General features: G+C 40.7%; 1 protein-coding gene across 1 annotated transcript in view; it reads right to left on the bottom strand.

Moving 5' to 3' along the window:
• SGCZ (sarcoglycan zeta) overlaps positions 1–19,468 on the bottom strand; it is a gene marked incomplete at both ends in the record, with an annotated part of 486,557 nt that extends 467,089 nt beyond the window's left edge. The window contains 1 exon segment of the mRNA XM_082315901.1: positions 19,430–19,468. Within this exon segment, the coding sequence (XP_082172027.1) occupies positions 19,430–19,468 (39 nt within the window).
• Between the last annotated feature and the right edge of the window lie 213 nt (positions 19,469–19,681).

Here is a 19,681-nt window from a genome sequence, read left to right as displayed (position 1 = left end):
TAAAATTAATTGAGCTGAAATTTTTTACAGTACAGATAATGCTATTTTCCAAAAGAAAGAGATCTGAGAACATATACATACTTGATGTTTTATTTTAATTCTAGTAAAGCATAGGTGTCTGGAAATCTACACAGGAAAGGTGATCACCCGGGTGCCAGTGCAGCATTGCTCAGTTCTAGGGTTCAGACTTTAGTTTTCCAAATGATTTGTCCTGAATCTCAAATTTTTTTGCCCTATATCAGTTTACTAAGAAACTAAAACTGGACGGCATGTTTGTACTATACAAAGAGATTTTTGAGTTCTCGATTTTAGGGTTTTGGAGAGCAGAGGTAAAAAAGTTTTAGTTAAAAGATGTGTAGCAAAAAAGCCATGAATATTCAAAAACGTGATCTGGAAAAATGGCTTATTTTTTTCTGGAAAATGTAAAGAAGGTCTTATAAAATTTAGAAGAAATAAACCTTTGTCCTTTGTAATTTAGCATTAATGAAATATAGGTAGCATCTGAATACTCAGAAGGGCAAAAGCAGTAGTATTTGTAGGCATAGCTGTTTAAGGAAAAACAGCTCAACATCTTTCATCAGACCACCTAATACAATTGAAAAAGTGGACAAATTTTTGGAAAGTATATAGTGGATTTTATATACTATATATTCTATATCACATAGTATTCACCGGTATATTCTGCCATGTAGAATAATCTCTTCATTTATGCCTTTGGGCCATCCACAGGGACTGAACTGGGGACCCGCAGACCCCACCTGGGTCTACTGCTACAGTCTGAGCTTCAGAGCCAAGTCTCTGCAGCTTGAATGTGTAACAGCTTGACTCCACTCGTCATTGACATGGACAAAAACTTGAAATAATACACATGAACCAAAAGTTTACACTTGTAGGCCTGGTGCAATAGAAAATAACTATAGGGCGACCACTTCTGATTTTTAAGTTTTATGTACTCCAGTTTCTTTCAAATGATTGAAAATTAGCTTTATTCTTACAGTTAAAAATCATAAGATTTTATACATGGTATTTATTTTGGTTTTCAATCTCCTATATATTTACCTTTATGAAGTATTACCCATATACCACGAAACAAAAACACCATGAAAGTAATCCTGTATGTTCTTTCAGACAAGAAATATAACCTGCATTTAGCTAAAGTCTAACAATAATTGTATAGCCAGGTGTAGGAAGTCCTTGTTTTTCAAACAAAAAAATTATTGTCCCTTTTACTGGAAAGCAAATGATTTGTTTGTAAAAAAAGAAAGGGAACCTCTTCACTTGTGCCCCTGAGAATGCTGCTTTTCTTCAGATTAGTTCAATGGTCCAGATAATAAATGAATAATAAAATCGCTACTGTGCATGATATTTTTAATTAGGGAATATATTACAACTCCTAAATTATATTTTCAGGCAGCAAATATAGTGCTCTGGATTTCTGCCTAGAATACTATTACCATTTGAAAATAATTTCTATTAGATTCTAGAAGGACAGGGGGTTTGATTTTCCAAATGAAAGATGCTATGCCTTTTTGACACAGGAATGTCCTACAAATCTATTTTTTTAAATCTTTGTGCAACTGAATTATTTTGAAAAAGTCAGCAAGAGGTTGGGCCTCACAACAAATGCAAATTCAAGCCATGGTTGCCATTCGTATACTATACATATGCACCTGTGAAAGGTGCTATAGCACATACATTCAGCTGATTTTGGGATGGCTACGCTACTTTCAGAAATGCAATATATCTCTTCCACAAAACCTTGGCCAAAATAAAAAGTGAAAAAATTAATTCTTCTGCATGTACCTACTAAAAAATCTGCAGCCCATTTGAAAATTTGCTTATGGCGCTTGCAAACATTGCTTCATTTTGTTAATGTTTCAGTCAGAGGCTTTGAGATCATTCAGTTTTTCCAGATATTTAATGTCTTACGGAACAATTGGATTATTCTCAATGTCACAAGTTTATTTCACCCATTTACCTTATTTACTCATATTAAGCTGGTAACATAAATTAGACTAAAGCATAATTTATGGCTGCCTTAGGCATATCATCTTGAAAGGCATTCAGTCTCAACCTGTAAACATCAAGGGACTGACAATTCATCTCTTTCCCGGTAAGTTTACTCCAGCAGCTAATCATGTTCCCTTTTATAAATTCGTGTGCCTGATGGGGATATGTTTACGTTTATGCCCTGAGCACATATTACTATGCCCTTCTCCACTACACCGAAGTCCGTTAATATGCCAAAGTGATTCTGCATTCTATCAAGTCATCTCATTTTTTTCTTTGTTTGTTTGTTAAATTAAACAGGCCAAGCTCATTCAGACTTTCACCGGGGGGTATTTTTCAAGATGCTAGTGTTTCAAGGTACTTGAGCTAGTGCAGGCGTTAGAAGCAATGTTGTTCGGTTATTTAGGACCACAAAAACAGCCACAGCAGAACAGACAAATAATGGGTCATTGTAGGAGGATCCTTGGGGACACCATATAAAGACAGGACATGTATTTAGGTATATTTTCTTCAATTTGCATTCCTGGAGAAGTGACACTGATTATGTATGTCCTCTCTTTTATTCAGTTACTGTTCATGAGAGGATTTTTATGCTTAAACGTTTTAAGAACCTTTGCTGAAGGACCTCATAAAATGTATTTCACATGGGCACATTAGAGACCTTTGAGAGCTGCCTCCAGTTGCCTTACCCAGCACTGCACCTCACCAGATAAACAGACCTTGAACAGCAGCCTTCCCCGTGTTGTGACTCTCCTCTGAACCACCCCATCTTCCAGCACCCTTCTGCAGGTGTGGGCCTTGGAACATGGGCACATGGTGTCGCTTCCACCCTACACCAACACATCGTCTAACATATGCATGGAGCTGACTGGTCTTGGGAAGCATTTCAAGTACAGTTAATTTCTCTTGAAACATATAGAAGGTGAAAACTGTGTGATAAATTACAATGGAATAAAAGATGAATTTGCACATGGTTAGAAATACTTATGCAGGCTACTAATGATACTGCCGTCATCCAACAGTATGGCTATTACAGAGCTGTTCAAAAACTTTCATACAATATTCCAGCACAATTATTTGGACAAGAGTGCATTACAATGCATAAATGATCTTTTTACATGTGAATAAAGACTTAGAGCTGGATAGATTGTTTGGTTCCAATGTGGCTAAAATATAATTATTTCACTCACAGAAAGATTCCTATTGTGTTTCCCATAACTATGTGATACATTTTCAATGCTCTATGTGGCATCTGCATGCAGAGCACTCCTAAACAGTAATTGTTAGTATAATTCTCACACATAGCCTGTATGTGTATCACAAGCATGGGTGGATTCACTTGCTCAAGCAGAGCACTTGTTTTTCTTGCTGGAAACTGAGGGAAAAAGGAGACATAAAATCTCTGTTCAGTGTATTACAGACTGCAAGTGGCTCAGTGCAAAGACAGAAAGAATATTTCTGGTGACATAGCTGCAAAAGCTGTAACACTGCCCCTTATTTTTATGACTAGCCTACATTTTCTTCCATCCACTATAAGTACTGATGAGCTGTAAAATATATGTTTGTGCTTGATTTTTTGAGTTGAAGCTGAGATGAAGCTTAATTTGAGTTGAAGCTAGCAGCAAGGGAGAATACGTCCTCCATATACACCAGTTTCCCATCAGCTTGTTAAAGACTCAGCCACCTCCAAGCAGAGAGGGAAGATGCTTCAAGTTACCTGAGCCAGAGAAAGGCAACAAGAGGGACTGCCTACCTTTACAGATACCATAAAGGGAAAATAATACAGCCTGAAACCTCACTGTTTTCAGCAGTCGCTTTTACAACGTAGAAGGGAAGGGGCTCTGAGTCAGAGCTGGCTGAAGAGACATGGGTGCTGCACCGCCGGGAGGAGACTGCTGCAGCAGAGCCAGAGCTGCCCTCCAATGCCTCCCCTGGAGCGTGGGTCAGTGCGTCCCTGGCACTGCTGCCAAGCAGAAGCTGGGTGCGAAACCAAGCCCTTTGCCTCTTCAGGAAAACATTGGCCAAGGAAAGAGTCAATCAAAAGATCCTCACCGTGATTAATTGCTATGGCAGTTACTAAAATCTAAAGGTGTCCTTGCCCGTTATTGTCGAGACCTTCGAATTTTGACGCCTGTTGTCTTTGTTGTTGTGCTCTTGGCTACAAAATGCCCATTATCACACACATGCACACTGCTGCAGTAATTAGACCCACACGCTGCCCTGGTTCTACATGTTGATTGAACTTCTGCTGCCATTAATGAGCATATGTAGTAAAGAAAGCCACTAGACAGCAACAAGGTCAATAAGCACAAATCTCATACCTATCTCACCGGTCGTGCCATAGGAAATTTATTCCCACCTGCTTCTGTGAATATTTCTTCTGTTGCAATCATGTCACAATACACAGCTCATATTTTCAAGTCTTGTAAATGAATATTAATCTAAAAATCTCAGCAACATTTTCCTTATTTTACTGAAATCAATGAGATTGTTCTGATGAGTGCTTACAAAATCAGATGCAAACCAACAGAGACTAATTCTACAATAGCATACTTTTTAAAGCACTGTTGTCAAAAAGAAGTTGAAAAACTAAAAATAAGAAAAAAACGAAATTATACAGGCCTATAAAATCTGTACACACATATGGCTCTATATGTACATATATACACTTCTTAATACACATACTACTTAGAAAAGGGTTGAGGAATTATACTTAGAGGAGAGAAGAATTCAAAGAGAAAGATTATTTTGGTTCAGCTAATATAGTACACTATGCCAGCAAACTGGCCAGCAAAAATCTTTTTCTTAGGGATGTTTTTCAGAAAAATATTGAAAGGCCACAAAGCTAACTCAGAAGAGGTAAGGTAAAAAGGCTATGGAAAATAAAAATAAACAGAATCAAAGATCTTGTATTATCCTTATTATGTTCAGTTCTCTTTATCCATATCAGCTGTAAGCTGTTGAAGGAGTCTTTTTCTGCTTATGTATTTGTACAACAGCACATGATCTTCCCTTCTAATTGTGCAGATAAAGCAGATGTCTCATGCAGATCTTGCCTTTTTTAGAGAAGATAGGAAACAAGTCTTTCCCAGAAGCAAATTTTAAATTTCTTAAAAATGTGATGCAATGTATTAGCTTTAATGTCAATTTCTATGCCAAAGAAGCCTCAGTGGTGGAGGGACCTAGGCAGAAAGCAGGCAAGGCAGCCACTGACTTATAGGCACATCTCTTTACCATAACCTTGTTCACAGTGGAGGCATGACCCACCTGATGGTCACTTCAGATGGGTCTGCTGTCTGCATACTACTTCTTCAGGAAGAGGTACAGGCAGGCGTACATATATCCTACAGATGGAAGAACTGGAGGAAGCCCCAGAACTGATACCTTGTGGATACATCATTTTGCCACCAATTATTTTTCTTCACTGATATTTTGCTGCAGTATTAATTATTGGGCCTAGCTAGTGACAGTCTTTCAAAATGACTTTTCAGAAAAGTTTCAAGAGCAATGCCCTTGATAAAACTACAACTTTCCTGAATTCATTATGTTCTAAATCACATCTACAATCAGGTTTGCTGTACTGCTTTCCAGGAGTCAATGGGTAACTATATTTTCTTCCATAAATCTTATTCTTCCACATGACTTAAAAGGTCCAGAGCTATTTTCTTTCTGAGGCTGATAGGAAATAATACTTTTCTTAATTTAACCTATGACCATGAACAGAAATACCTTCTCTACTAGTCTATGTGGATATTTACTTACATAATAAATCTAATCATAGCATATTCAGAGTAAAATGTGTAAGAAAGAGTGTAGGTTTCTGCCTGCACCATCGACACTGGGTTCCATGAATCACAAATAAAAATACACTTGGAGCTTACAAAAGGCATTTTAATTAAAAAAAAAAAAAAAGTTAAGTTTCATATATTTATCCTTTCACACATCCTTGCCAAAATTGTTGGCACTTGGTCAGAAACATCCATTTAGTCATGATCCAGGGTAGTGCTCCCAAGAGCACTGAGATGGCTTTACTGACATCTCTGTATTTTGCTTTCCACTGCACCCTTTGCCATTTTAAATGTTGCAGGCTATCAGTTCTGATAATGCAAAATGTAAAAATGGGAAAATGGGCCCACCTCCTAACCTCTCAGGCTGTAGTCAATGTACATTTTCTGAGCTGACATTTACAATTTCAACTCATCAACTTCCCCCTATCACCAGGCAAGTAGCCTGGTGGGAGAGGTGTTTTAACACCTGCACAGGAAGCGCAGAATTTTGAGTGGAAGGCTATTTCTCTGTGCCCTGCCCCTCCCCTAGAAACTCTCTTTCTCTACCCGGTGACCAGCAACAAGCAGACCCATACCCTACAAAGAAATATGCATGTGCCTAAGTTCTTGAATAAGTGAACAAAAGAATTCAAGATCTCACAGGTTAGAAATAAAAAACAAGGATGTAATGTATGCAAACCACATCCCTCGATGCATATTTTTAGGTGTATACTGATTGACTTGTCTCAGTGTTTAAAATTAAGTTGCCTTTAGGCAGTCAGGTCTCTTTCAAGAGCTACTGATGATGATATTATTAACCTTTGGTATTGAAATTCTGTTAGTAGCACCTGATTTATCCCAGTAAACAGCATTGCCATCTCATTCTTACCCCCGGCCTGTGAAAATTTACAGCTTTGGAGTTTTCATTGGCTTGGTTTTTCAGAAGAAGGTACCAATAAAAGGAAACTACCCATCAAACTGATCCTGATACAGACTGTATACGAGGGATGCATTACAATTTTACCTCTCTTTTAAAAGGTATGTTTTTTTAAAGGTATACTTCTTTCAGAAAAAAAAAAAAAAAAAAAAAAAAAGAAGTTATTTTAATTTGCTCTACCTTAAAATAGAATAAATTGAGCAGACAGGTAATTCTTCCTCCTCCTGTCTCCTCTTCCCCTGAAAGGTTCACAGAAGGTATTTTTTTAATAAAAAGCAGTGATTGTGTCTGTCATTAGGCTTAATCGTGATATGACTTGCACCAATGTAAGATAAGGATTAATTTTACTGAAGTGTAATAACAATCACAAAGACATCCATATTAATCCGAATTCAACTTTTGGATATAAGCTTCTCTCATCTCACTACAAGATGAACAGCTGAATCCCTTGCATTCTGGCTGAGGGCTCCAGTTCAGAAAGCCAATAAACAGGATTTCTTTGCCACATAGGAATATAGCATTTCCTTCTCTTTGTTCAAATTCTATTTTTGTAACTACTTCTGAGCAGATGTTTAAGACACATACCTTATCAATACTAAAATAAGGAGGTGCCTGCTTCTTGAAAGGAGTGGTCTTGTTTACTTGCAGTTGACAAGGCATTTTATAGAAACATATTTGACTTTTTACCACTTTCCAACAGCAGTAAACTTTATTCCCGCTGACAGCAGAAGTAATTGCTGTGTGCAGAATAAAATTGATTGTTTTAAAAGTTTAACTCTGTTTTCTTCTTTCATCTTTTGTGCTCTAAGGTTGCATTTAAATCTGTTTCAGATAAATTCTTTCTCTAAGAACAATTCTTTCTATGTTACTGGGGTAAAAATACATATGAGTGAACACCAAATCATTGCAAGGTAAGGGAAACTGGGCTTTTATCCAAAGTGGAAATAGGTATTTGACTTTCTCATGTAGAAATATTCTTTTCATAGTAAAACTTTCACAAATTTTTTATTAGTTTACAAGATCAGAAGAAAAAAAAAACATTTAGGTAATTTTAGACCTCTTTATTTAAACCAGACAACTAACGATAATATTAAAAATGGCAAGAAACAAAACTGCCATCATAATCTTCTGCAGCAAGAAGGCAATTTGTGTAAAATATGTACCAACCATGATCCTTGGGCCAAATTCTGGAATAATGTGAATAGTGGCAACTCACGGCATACACACACTGAAAAATATTATATGCAGAAGGGGCACTTAACACTGTGGTTCCCCACTTCTGTTTTGTGAGTGGTGATCCAATTGAAGATGCTCCAGCAACCAGCTGCCCACCGCCAGCCCTCCAACAGAACTTACTACCTCTGCACTACCGCTGATTCAGCTGCATTTTACTTTCAATCTTGGTTTAAAAGAGTTCGTATCCCCCAAAATTAAAATTTATGGCACCTTCTCATTGCTACAAAAGTTAAGTATGGCTCAATCTGTGTATCTTTCTCTCAGGTCAGATAAGGGTGAGAGAAAAGCACAGAACTGTATTGCACTGACTTGGGTAAGACAGTGGAAGACACCTTCATTTATCTCACATTGTGCTACTGGCTTCTTCTAGTAGACTTGCATCTTGTCATCCTCTCCTGTTCCCTTCCTCTTCATGCTACTGACTTTATCTGGGGGGAGTCATGTGAAGATGCAGGAAGCATTTGCATGTCAATGCTATAGAATATTTTGGCATTGTGATACATTATTAAAAAATCCATAATTTCAAATGTAAATGAGTCCTCATGCACATAGACAAAGATGTGATGATAGAGTCACAGAAATTGCAATTTAAGTAGACTTCAGTTTTAAAGAAAAATCACAGCATCATCATAAGTCTATTTATTTTCTTAGATTTAAGAGCAGACTTAAGCTATCTTCTCCATGGATGGAAACAAGATTGATACCTGTAATTGCTAGTCTCTGCTAGTACCATTAGCTCTTCATTAAAGGGTGAGGTAGCAAAAAAGTTATTTGACACTATGAGAAACAGAACAGTACACCTGTTCAACAGAGGAGGACAGGTTTTCCCTAAAATAATATCCAGTGAAAGCTAAGTGAAATGGATCCCAGCCATGAATTCAGGGGAAATTTGCAGTGCCCAGGAGCTCAAGTTTCGGTGCTATGCTTAGATCAGAAAACAATAAAACACATACCACACATCGCATACCAATTCAGTGGTAACATTCCATTGGGATAGTAGGACAGTATCTGTCTTAACACCATCCAACTCATACTGACAATAGCAACATCAGCTGCTTTCATAGGTTCTCAGTTTTTTCTGCTTCCATCACCTCCTATGCCAAAGCCAATGTCCAGAGGCACCTGTTTCCTCAAATTTTCTGCGTAGTTATTTCAGTTTTCTAGCACCTAGAGAAATAAATTTCACCTTTTTTTTTTTCACATGCACGTAAATGTTGCACATGCCACACACACATTGTTTACTGAGTGGTAATATGAGCAGAAAACACTCAGTTATCCTATTTTTAAAAAAATTACAAAACATAGTGCTAAATGTGTGAATAATTAGGATATCTCAGTGAGGAATCAGCACGAACAATAGTGCAGACAACCATACAGCCATTTTGATTCAATTTGCCACCAGCTCAGCACATGATCACTGTGCTGTCATTTGTTATTGCACCGCTCAGCTTTCCCTTTCAACTTAAAATCTTTACGTTCCACTTGGCTATTCTCAAACGGTGTTGGCAAGCTCTGTACATCTATTACAAAATAATAGCATTATAGTCTGATGCAGCAGCATATGCCCAAAACTGAAATGAATTTTACTCAATATAATCTATAATTCTTGGCATATCAGGCACTAGGCTTATGTGCAGCTCTCCTAGGTGCTCCCTCTTTGCTCTGCTCATCATGCTGCAGTTTGCTGCCTACTAGATACATTAATTCATTGATCAAGGCTTACAAAAGTCCAAGTTCAATAGGACAGGCAGCACCTTGGCAAAGGGTGCCTTCTGTTTTATGCCTGTCAGCAGTATGATGGAGATTTTATCATGAGACACAGAGACACTACTCACATACCCATAATTTTATTAAGCAATAGCGCAAGTGGTCTCGGTAGACTGAGTAGATGACATATTTACATGAACAGTGAATATTATCTACCTCATCTAAATTAATACTGAACAAAATAGGGAGCTTAACCAGGTAGAGGTCTCTTCTGGGCAAATAGATCATTTCCCAATCACATACTCACTTGCACCTCGTAATGAGTTGGGGAAGAAATGAAGGAAGGTATGAGATCAATTCTAAAAATAGCATCTCACTCCCCTGAAAACAAGATATACTTACAGAAATGAGAATGTCAGTGTCAGTATTGGGGAAACGGCACACACTAACTAACTTGTTAGTCTCCGAAGAATGATATTCTTTTGCCAACTTGTTCAGGAAAATCTGATAAAACATTGATGAAATGGAATAATAATTTTATGCATGAAGATTAAGTGGGAACATGAGTCTACACGATAGACAGTTTTTGCATTCATCTCATGTCTGCTCAGCTACAGAAGTCATTGGGAAATGGCATGTAGAATATTTCTAAACTGAAGTATATCTGAAATAGTAGACGTCAACATGAGTCCTACAGGAAGTGACAGTCAATACCAGCTTGTTGCTAGCTATTTTTGCAACCACCTACAAAGTTTGACACAGCTAGACAGTCTTGTGTTTGGACTGAAACCTATTGTTTTAGAAGAAATAAAAAGGAAGATAATTATTACCAATATTTACATAACAGGTACTGTATCTTAAGGCATAATTATGCACGAGCCTCCATGCTGACACCTGTCTGAACCTCCAAAGGAAACTGAATTTCTGACAAAGAGTATAAGGGTAGAATTAGGGGTAGATGCCTTAGGTAGCCCACAAACTGGAGTAAGTCAGCTGAGTGATTTCTACAGAGTATTTGCCATCTGTTGGTGATGACTCAAGCAAAACAAAGCACAGATGGATCTTACTCCCAATTTTTGTCTTTTTCTTTTTTGCCTGAGCTCTTCTAAACTTCAGAGAGGATTAGGATTTTGTGTCATTTTGAAGTGTATTTTTATAGTGAGTGGCTCCTAGTTTGTACTTATTCACAGCTAATTTTCAAACTATTGAAAGTAATAAATTTTGCCATGAGTTTCAGCTTTAAGGCTAAGTAGTCTTCTTGGAAAAACTTCCCGTCTCTTTGTAATGCATTCTGAAATGCTCTCTGCCATTTATTGGGGCATAGATCATTCAACTTCCTTCCTCACACATATATTACCCAGTGAATGGGATTTACAACAGCCAGCCTGCTCAGCAGGTAGGCTCCTGAATTAGCCAGGACAAATTACCACCAAAAAAAAAAAAAAAAAAAGATGCAAACTGAAATCTTACATATCTCCTGAAGCCTTGCAACCTTGACAGGAGTTTCTCTGCTGGACTGAGGTTCACATTCTTAAATGTTCTGCTGGACTATGATGACCAAGCAATCACTTTGAGTACAGAAAATTGGCTCAATCTTTTCTTCAAAATAGAAACAACCCCTCCAAGTTGTGTCACAATCACCTTTTATTGTTAAAAATATATGTAGTTTAAGCTAATAGTAAAAAATCCCATTAAAGTGAAGACCTGGGCATTTTTACCTCGTTTGGCCATTTATCAAGTGAAAGCCATTGGGGCTACTGTTGTGCACTGAACTCATGCTTGCAAAGAATTCATTGTTTGAGTACCCTTATTGGACCACAGTCCTCAGGAGAATTCAACATATCTTGCAGATGAATATCAATGCCCCTAAGCAGGATAAATCCTAAGAAACTCCTCTCAGTCCAGATGGGAAATACACAAGCAAATGCATTATTCATTAGCGTGAAGTGCCTGAGCAGCATTACTAGGGAAAACTGAGGCATTTGCAGACGCTCAGTGCCTGGTGGGTGACGTGGGGTCTTTGTGGATTGCTTTCCAGGACTGAGCCTCTGTTGCACTGTAGGCACCTTCCTTGTAGCAGCTCCTAAAGGAAATAATGCATGTTCCCGGAAAGCACAGCACTTCAAGCTCTCATAATGAGCCCGTTAATGGCTTGACTACTTCCAAAGCTACTTACAGCCAAACCACATTTATGCCTGAGCCACAAGTGCAATCAGGAAAGACAGAGTGTGGAGAGGGGGCTACCCAGCCCTGACCCCCTCCCAGCACAGAGCATGCAGGCTGGATGTGTGACGGCTAGGCACCTTCCTGAGTTCAGATTTAACACCCTTTCCAATACAAGGCTTTAAATTGAACACGAGGCAAAACCCAGATTCTGAGGCTCAATTCAACTGGCAATCTTCCTTTTTATTATAGGTAACTCCTGGAATTTTAGATTGCCTTTCAACTTTTGTCGTCTCTGTTGATCTATGTGCAGAAACGTACTAGCTTATAAAGCAGCAAAGGCTCTATAGATTTTTAACTTTTAGTTTTGATTGGTTTATGTATGTTGGTGGTTCGTTAAATGCAACTCTAAGTTGAGCAAATGTGAAACCTTCCTCTAACACAGTTAATTTACTTGTCTTCGACTAGTTAAAGGGCAGAGCCATCTATGGAGTGCTTTGCACGTGTGGACTAGCTTTAACTGGAAATAATATAATTTTGTATTATGAATAACTTCACTTGGAAAGAATGTTACCTGTAATTTCAGTGGTTTATGGCATTTTTTCTCAGCTACAGGTCCCAACACACCATAATATATCAACTGCCAATGTACCAATCAGATAATTTTGCTATTTTAAGTTAAATTGATTTTCCATAAAGCTTTTCCTGAATTAAAACCTATACTGATTTTGAAGAGCTGTTGTGCCATGTACCCACTGAACCAGGGCAATTGCATTGCTTGTGTTCAATATGAAGTTAGTAAGTTTTTCCTCTTTCTTGAATCCAACTCAAAATACCTTATGAACAATTTTGAGTAGAAGAAGACCTACATAACTGAGAAGTACAAGTATCATCCACACTGATCTTGAAGAATGAAAGTAGCAAAAATACCTATGTAGATCTGGTTCAACAATCTGCACTACCCTGATAGAGGTGATAAAGCCTAAAAAACTATGCAGAATCCATAATGCTGTAACAACACATTTTCATACTCAGGATCATGGTACAAAGAACAATATCTTTAGAAAGCACAAATTCAAATTAATTGTGTTTTCAGTTTATGTGCTTTCATTAAATGTACAAAATTGCCTTCTTACAAACTGGAAAGGAAGTGATTTTTCAGCAGTGGTGGCCTCCATTTACTAACATAATTTGTCTGTTCAAGAGTTGTAGGAGCAGGAAGGTGGAACCTATAAATTCCAGACTATGCTGCCCAGATAAACTGAAGAGGACTGATAAAACAGAGAAATATGGCTAAAGGCCAGATTTTTATGCCTGAGGCATTCCACTGCTTGTGGCATTGATTTTTAGACGTATCAGTGATGTACATCTACTGATGTAACTGCACTGATTTAACAAAGTACTGCTAATTTAAAATTGCAGAAAGATACTCTGTCCTCATCTAGTACTTTTCAAGCAGTGCAAATACACAGGAGTTAAATCACACAATCCTACTTAATGTGTTATCTAGAGGTATAAGAAGGGAGGTACAGACACAACACTTTTTTAATAAAGTTGTTGAACAGCACAAGCTTGCTTTGACTTGCTTAGTACCTCTGTAAATCTGGCCTTGTGTGATTAGCTGCAGTAATACTGCTAACTGAGAATAAAGCATCTCACATTTTGCATCTCACTGCTGTGGCTTAACCAACAGACATTCCTTCCTGTGACAAGCAACAAAACCCAGTGCTCGTGGATAGCAACCTCACAACATCTTTCTTTGGGGTTTTGTTGTGGAACAAAGAGTTAACATGTAATATCTTAGAATTAGCAAAGGATCTGATGGCTTAGTAGATAAATGTCAGTCTTCATTCTTGGACTGTTAACTAATTCTGGCTTTACAATGGCATTATATATGGCTGCAGCCTAAAGTACAACAGGACGTTACATAGGTTTCTGTAAGGTCTTTAAATGTACATAGTATTTAAAAAGACAATGACATAACTTCTAAGCCATGTTCTCCAGGTTTCTTTCAAAAGAAGAGAGAAGAAAATAAGAGTGTTTTCCCTATGGAGAGGCCCCTGGAATTTCCATGTCAAAGTGAGAAAAGAGTCTATTTGTAATTCAGTGCGTGCTTTTTTTTTTGTATTTGAGTCCTTATCTTTGTCCTTTGGAATGCTCGATCCTTAGAGGATGTAGAAACAACTATGCTGGACATGGATTTACAAGGTTTACATAAAAAAGCACAAGGCAAAATGATTTCACAGGAAAAGTCTCTTGTGACATTTCCGACATAATACCTTACAAACAGTCTTGCTCACGGCCTAATCGGGAACGTGGGAAGGCAATAATCAATCTCCAAAAGCTTAAGGGACATACTAAGAAAGCATGACTGGGACTTCCAAATATGTCTTCACATTAGACTGATTTATCTTTGAAAGGCTCTAGCATGAGTTATACATTGTCTCCAAGTCTTACATTCAGACCTATAGAAACAACTTACACACTAACCTTTTCCATTTGAGGAAAAAAGAAATGTGTTGCCTACCTTTATGTAAACCTCTTACATCTATTTTTTTAAAGTACTCAACATGGTGGCAGAGGAAAACACAACAATATTTATCCCCAAAGCCATGGAGAACAGGAAGATAAAGTGCTTTTTTCCCTTTAACCAAGCCTTCAGATTTTGATGTCTTTTCCATTTAAAGAGTGTTGAGCTTAGCAAGGCTGTAATGTACAATGTCAAAAAGCTCGGCCACACATTAGTACTGTTTCTTGGTAGTGGTAGTACAGGAATGATTTCTAAAGTGTATACTGAGAGCACTGCTGTTGTCTTGACCTTTTTTCTATGTCTGTTGAACAACTCTATCTTATGCATAGAATTCTCTCCAGCCTCCTGGACTATGTCTAGTCCTTATACATATTGGGAGACGGAGAGGAAATCCCACAATGGAACACAAAGAAAAGGAATTTGCATGTATATTACTTTAAAACCATTTCAGCTTGACCTTTCATGAAGAATGGTTTAAAGGCTGAATTCTCTGACTGTGAATGCAAAGGTTAATTGTCTTTATTGAGTATGGCTGATAGGGCCCTAGTAAACCATGACAGTTTCTTGGAGGGACATAGGTAGAGAAGGGTAGGAGAGGGCAGGGTTTGCATTAAAAAGACAAATCCCTTAGTATCCATGCTAAGACGTCCATGTCCCAAGCAGAGACACGAATAAATGAAGTAGACTTTCATAAGAATATGTTGAGTGTTATAGAGTACTATACTTTTCATTATGGAATGACCAACTTAAAACAGAAATATAACCACCTACCTAGTCTCATCAAAAGTCCTCCCACACCACACCAAGCAAATGAGTTTCTCTGGCTCCTTCTTTAAAAAAAAAAAAAAAAAAAAAAAAAAAATTACAGAATTCCTCCGGGTATTAGTTCTCCTGTTAATTTAAATAGTGAAGTGACTTCCATGTTTAAGACCACAAAACTACTGAATCAACCTCTTGTTTAAACTCTTGTGGTTTCCTTGTTTGAATTCCTTTATCAAATATTTCATAAATTATATAAACCGCACTGGAAGACTGTTATTGCAAAACCTCATCTGTGACCAGTTTCATGTGGATGTTAAGTAAGTAGTTTTATATCACCAGGAAATGTAGAACTGTAAACAGACTATAAATATTTTCTCATGAACTGAATAAAGAAATTCAGCTAATGTTTACACGATGATTCAGAAATACTGTAATGTTTAACATTTTTTGCATATTAAAAGTGATAATTTCAAGGCACTTAAACACACTATTAAAAATAACATTGTGGGATTGTAATGAAAAATTCTCACTGAACCAGCACCTTCAAGTAATAAGAAATGTTTTCCAGGATGTTTTTAATTCCATCATGCTAATAATCTCACTGATACCATACATTCAGTTACAAACCAACTTTCCTCCAGAAAAGTATCAGAGTGTTTTACAGACTACAAGGAATACTATCTCCCACTATCTAAGACCATACACAAATTGTGGTTACTAAACAAACATAAGAGAAATGGTTGTGATATATGTTAAAGGAATTGTATGTCAAACGACTGGACAAATGTGAAGGACAAAATCTGTAACAACCTATCCAGTGTCAATGAAAATCACAAGTCAACAGCAGTCCAGCAAACACAAAGGCCTCTCCACCTTTCTTTGCAAACCAAACTCGGACAATTTCAAGCAATTAAATACAAATGCATCAACATAAGTTTTGAATACATTAAAAGCAAAGTTTGTAAGTTAATTTGTTGTATTTTCTACACGTATACAAATTACAAAGCCCTACAAAATACATAATACTCACACAGCCTTACAGTTTCATGTACGTTCAAAAGGTAGGTATAGAGAATCACATATACTTCAGGAAACAGAAAGTGCTTCAAAACACTAAACCCAAGACTATAGTGCAACTACAACAGAATTATTTAGTCTGTGTTTTCAGTATTACTCCTTTAAAACAAAATCCCCACAGGCTTGTGAATTAAAAAAAGAGGAAAGTTCATGTATGCATCTGAGACAGAAAATGAGACAGATAAAAGGAAAACCAGCTCAAAATCTCTGGAAGAATAGTCCCTCTTTTCAGTACTGATCTGTTTCATCAGGAATTCGTGCATGGACTAGTAAGGGGAAGCACACCTAGCCTCATTAGCAGGTGTTGCACACATGATACTTGTTCAGTTTTTCACAAAATGACCTTTCAAAACGTATATTCATTATACATCATTATATATATAATTCAGAATTCATTACAACCAGTGCAATAAATAACACACAGATTTCAAATTTATATTTAAAGCCTAATCTGAGACATATAAAAGCTTTATCTATCGCATAGTATATATTTCCAATATCATTATTACATATTATCATTAGAGCCAGCACTTTTGACTCGTAGTATTTGTAGGGAAGTTATCATTATTCTTTTTGATGTTTACTGGTATTCATTTGTCATAATGGAAGAAATCCAGTGTCATGAAAGAGCGTCCAGCCTGTTTCCAGAATTCTTGGTAAGTTCTGCTATGATACCCTGCTACCATATTCGACATTCTTCACACGAGCCCTCCGCGCGGTGCGATGTGAGAGCGCGCGAGCTCAACACCTCAGGACCTACAGCTGCCTGCTGACTGTACGCCCCGACTCCGTCCGTTTGGCCTGGCAAGGGACTGCCTTGGCCCAAGGGAGAAGGAGTGGAGCAATGAAATGACTCAAGCTCTCCTGAGACTAGCCAGAAATTGGTGAAAGCTCTTCATGACTTAGAGCAGTGTTGGAGGTGCTCTTTATTGTGCCCAACTACAGCAAGGTCACCAGCTGGGAACTGCTTTAGTCCCCAAGAGCTTTGCCCCCCTTATATTCCTGCTGGTGGGAAAGTGGCTGGACGCTTTGCACTGCAGGAAAATCCAAAATTGCTGGTGCAAGATGCACGGCTGCTTTGCATTACTGTTTGGCACAGAGTCCTGTTAGGGTGGGAACTCCCTCCCGGCTGCGTTGGCCGGGGGTGCGGGGCTCCCGGCCGGGCCCGCAGCACCCCTGCCGGGGCCGGGGCCGGGGTGGAGCAGCCGCCCGCGGCCGCTCCGGGCAGCGCCCCCGGTTCCGCTCCGTGCGGCACCCTCCTGGCGTTGGAAATCACTCCCCGGCAGCCACGCGTCAATAAAACACCTGGGAAAGCCAGGAAAAGCATTGTGCCAAAGGGGCTCGTCCCAGGGAGCTGCCCAGATCCTAACAGTATCTACAGAAATGCCTCCTTTTGACGCTCTTCTCGTTCTTGGGGGGGGGGGGGGGGGGGGAGGGGGAAAGAGATGAAAGTGCTGATGCTTAGGAGCAGTGCCACTTCTCAGCTATGCTGCTTTGCTCAAGGTCGCTCAGCCTGTACGCGCTGCAACATTAGTCTTAATTGCAGCGCGGATGACTACGAGATTAATGGAAGCCCCTTCCTCTACGCCAGCCCTGCGCCTGGATGCCCCGCTCGCAGCGGGACGTGCCTCTCAGGCTTTAAGGACAATTCCTGCGAAGTTCTGTCCCCCTTTAGCATAAACATATTTTCTTTAAAGACCCTTGAAATGAAACTTTTTTTCCCCCTTAATTGGAAGCCTCGGCTCCTGCCTTCCCCACACCAGCTGTCTCCTGTATATCTGGGAAAGGCTGAGGAAGGAGGGAGAGGACTCCCCAGCTCCGGCAGGCAGCATTCGCGGCGTGGCAGTACTTGAAGCGCTATGAAGATCAGTGGTTCTCAAGCAAGCAATTGTTTTATTACCCTCTCCGTCCTGCGCTTCCGTCACATCAAATACCCAGGCAGTGCTACAGTTCTGGTGTGCCTTTCCTTAGGGGATTTACAGCAGTGGCAAGCAAGACTGAGAGGTGAATCTATTTATTCACTGATGTCTTACAGACAAGTATGCTGAAGTACTTTGAGATCTGGCTTGTCAGGGAAGGAAAGGAGCCCACGGCAGCACTTCAGTGCTCACCAGAGTTTACCTCCCCAACGGAGAGCCCTCCTCCGTCGCGAGGAAGCCGGCGCCCTGAGTGGGTGTCCCGAGGATGGCTGTGCGTACGGCGAGGGGAGGAAGGCTCTCTTCCCCTTCCTCTCCCATCGCTTCCTTAGCCGTGCAGCTGTACCTCCGCCACCCCCGCGGCGAGGTGCGTGTCCCCTCCCGCCCCTCCGGCTCCTGCTCGGCCGTCGCTCCCCTCCCGCCCGGGGGCCCCGCCGCGCTCGCCCCATGCCCCGCTCCCCCTCGCCGCTGCCTCCCCCGCCCTACCCTCTTTACCCCTCTATAGATGGATAGAGGCATTTATATTATTATTATAGCCCAGTTTCGCTCAGGGCTGGGGGGTCTAACAGCAGGTGTGGGCAGGCTCTCCATCTCCGCAAAGGAGCATGCTCAGCGCTCTCAGGCACGCAGGGAGGGAGCCAGAGCTGCCCGGGGGGGCGGGAGGGGGGAATCCTCACACTTGCACCGTCCTAATGCAAAGTTTTATTGTTCAAGCGGCCCCGGAGCCGGGGGCCGACCTGGCAGCCCCTGCCCCGCACCCCGCCGCCGCTTCCTCGGCTCGGGGACCCGGGCGCCGCGCCGGGGGCGGAGGGGGTCCCCCTCGCTCCCAGCGGCGAGGGGAGGAGGAGGAGGAAGAAGAGGAGATGCCCAGGCGAGGAAGGCTTCAGAGGCAACTTCTGCCGGGAAACCCGCAGGTCCGCTGCCGCCTCCTCCCGGGGCGAGATGACTGCTGCGCCCGGCGCTGCCCCCAGTGCTGATGCAACGCCGAGAGCACACGGGCAGCACCATCCCCATCATCACCACCATCATGACCATCACCATCATTATTATTATTAATACTACTATGACGATGCTCGCGGCGGCGCAGGCGGAGGGGGAAGCCGCTCCCGGCCCCGGCAGCTGCCCTCCGGCGCTTCCCCCCACCGCGGGGCGGCTGCGCCCGGCTCCGCGCCCCCCGCCCGGGGCTGCGGGAGCCCCGCGCACCGCCCCGCACCGCGCCGCCCCGCGCAAGCCCCCGCCCCCGCGGCCAGGCAGCGGCAGCGGCGGGGAGGGCAGGACGGGATCCAACCCAAATCGTAACGGCGGCACCCGGCGGGTCGCCTACCTTGAGCTCCTCCGTGTCCAGGTTTGCTGATCGGTCCATAGAGCGAAACTGAGCGGAGCGGAGGGGAAACTAGGGAAGTTGTGCCAAAAAATAAATAAATAAAAAATAAAGGGGGGAAAAAAGAAAAAAAGGGAGGGGGAGTCTAGTCTCTCAGTTTCCAGCCTAAACTCAGCCTTGTCCTCCAAACCCCGGCAGCTCCCCTCAGTCTCATTCTCCGCGATCACGCCTCCACCGGTTAAAATAAATAAATAA

This window comes from Platalea leucorodia (assembly GCF_965183815.1).
Source record: "Platalea leucorodia genome assembly, chromosome: 6".
Classification (NCBI taxonomy): domain Eukaryota; kingdom Metazoa; phylum Chordata; class Aves; order Pelecaniformes; family Threskiornithidae; genus Platalea; species Platalea leucorodia.
The sequence above is the reverse complement of the archived record's forward strand: the minus strand, read 5'-3'. Positions and strand labels throughout refer to the sequence as shown.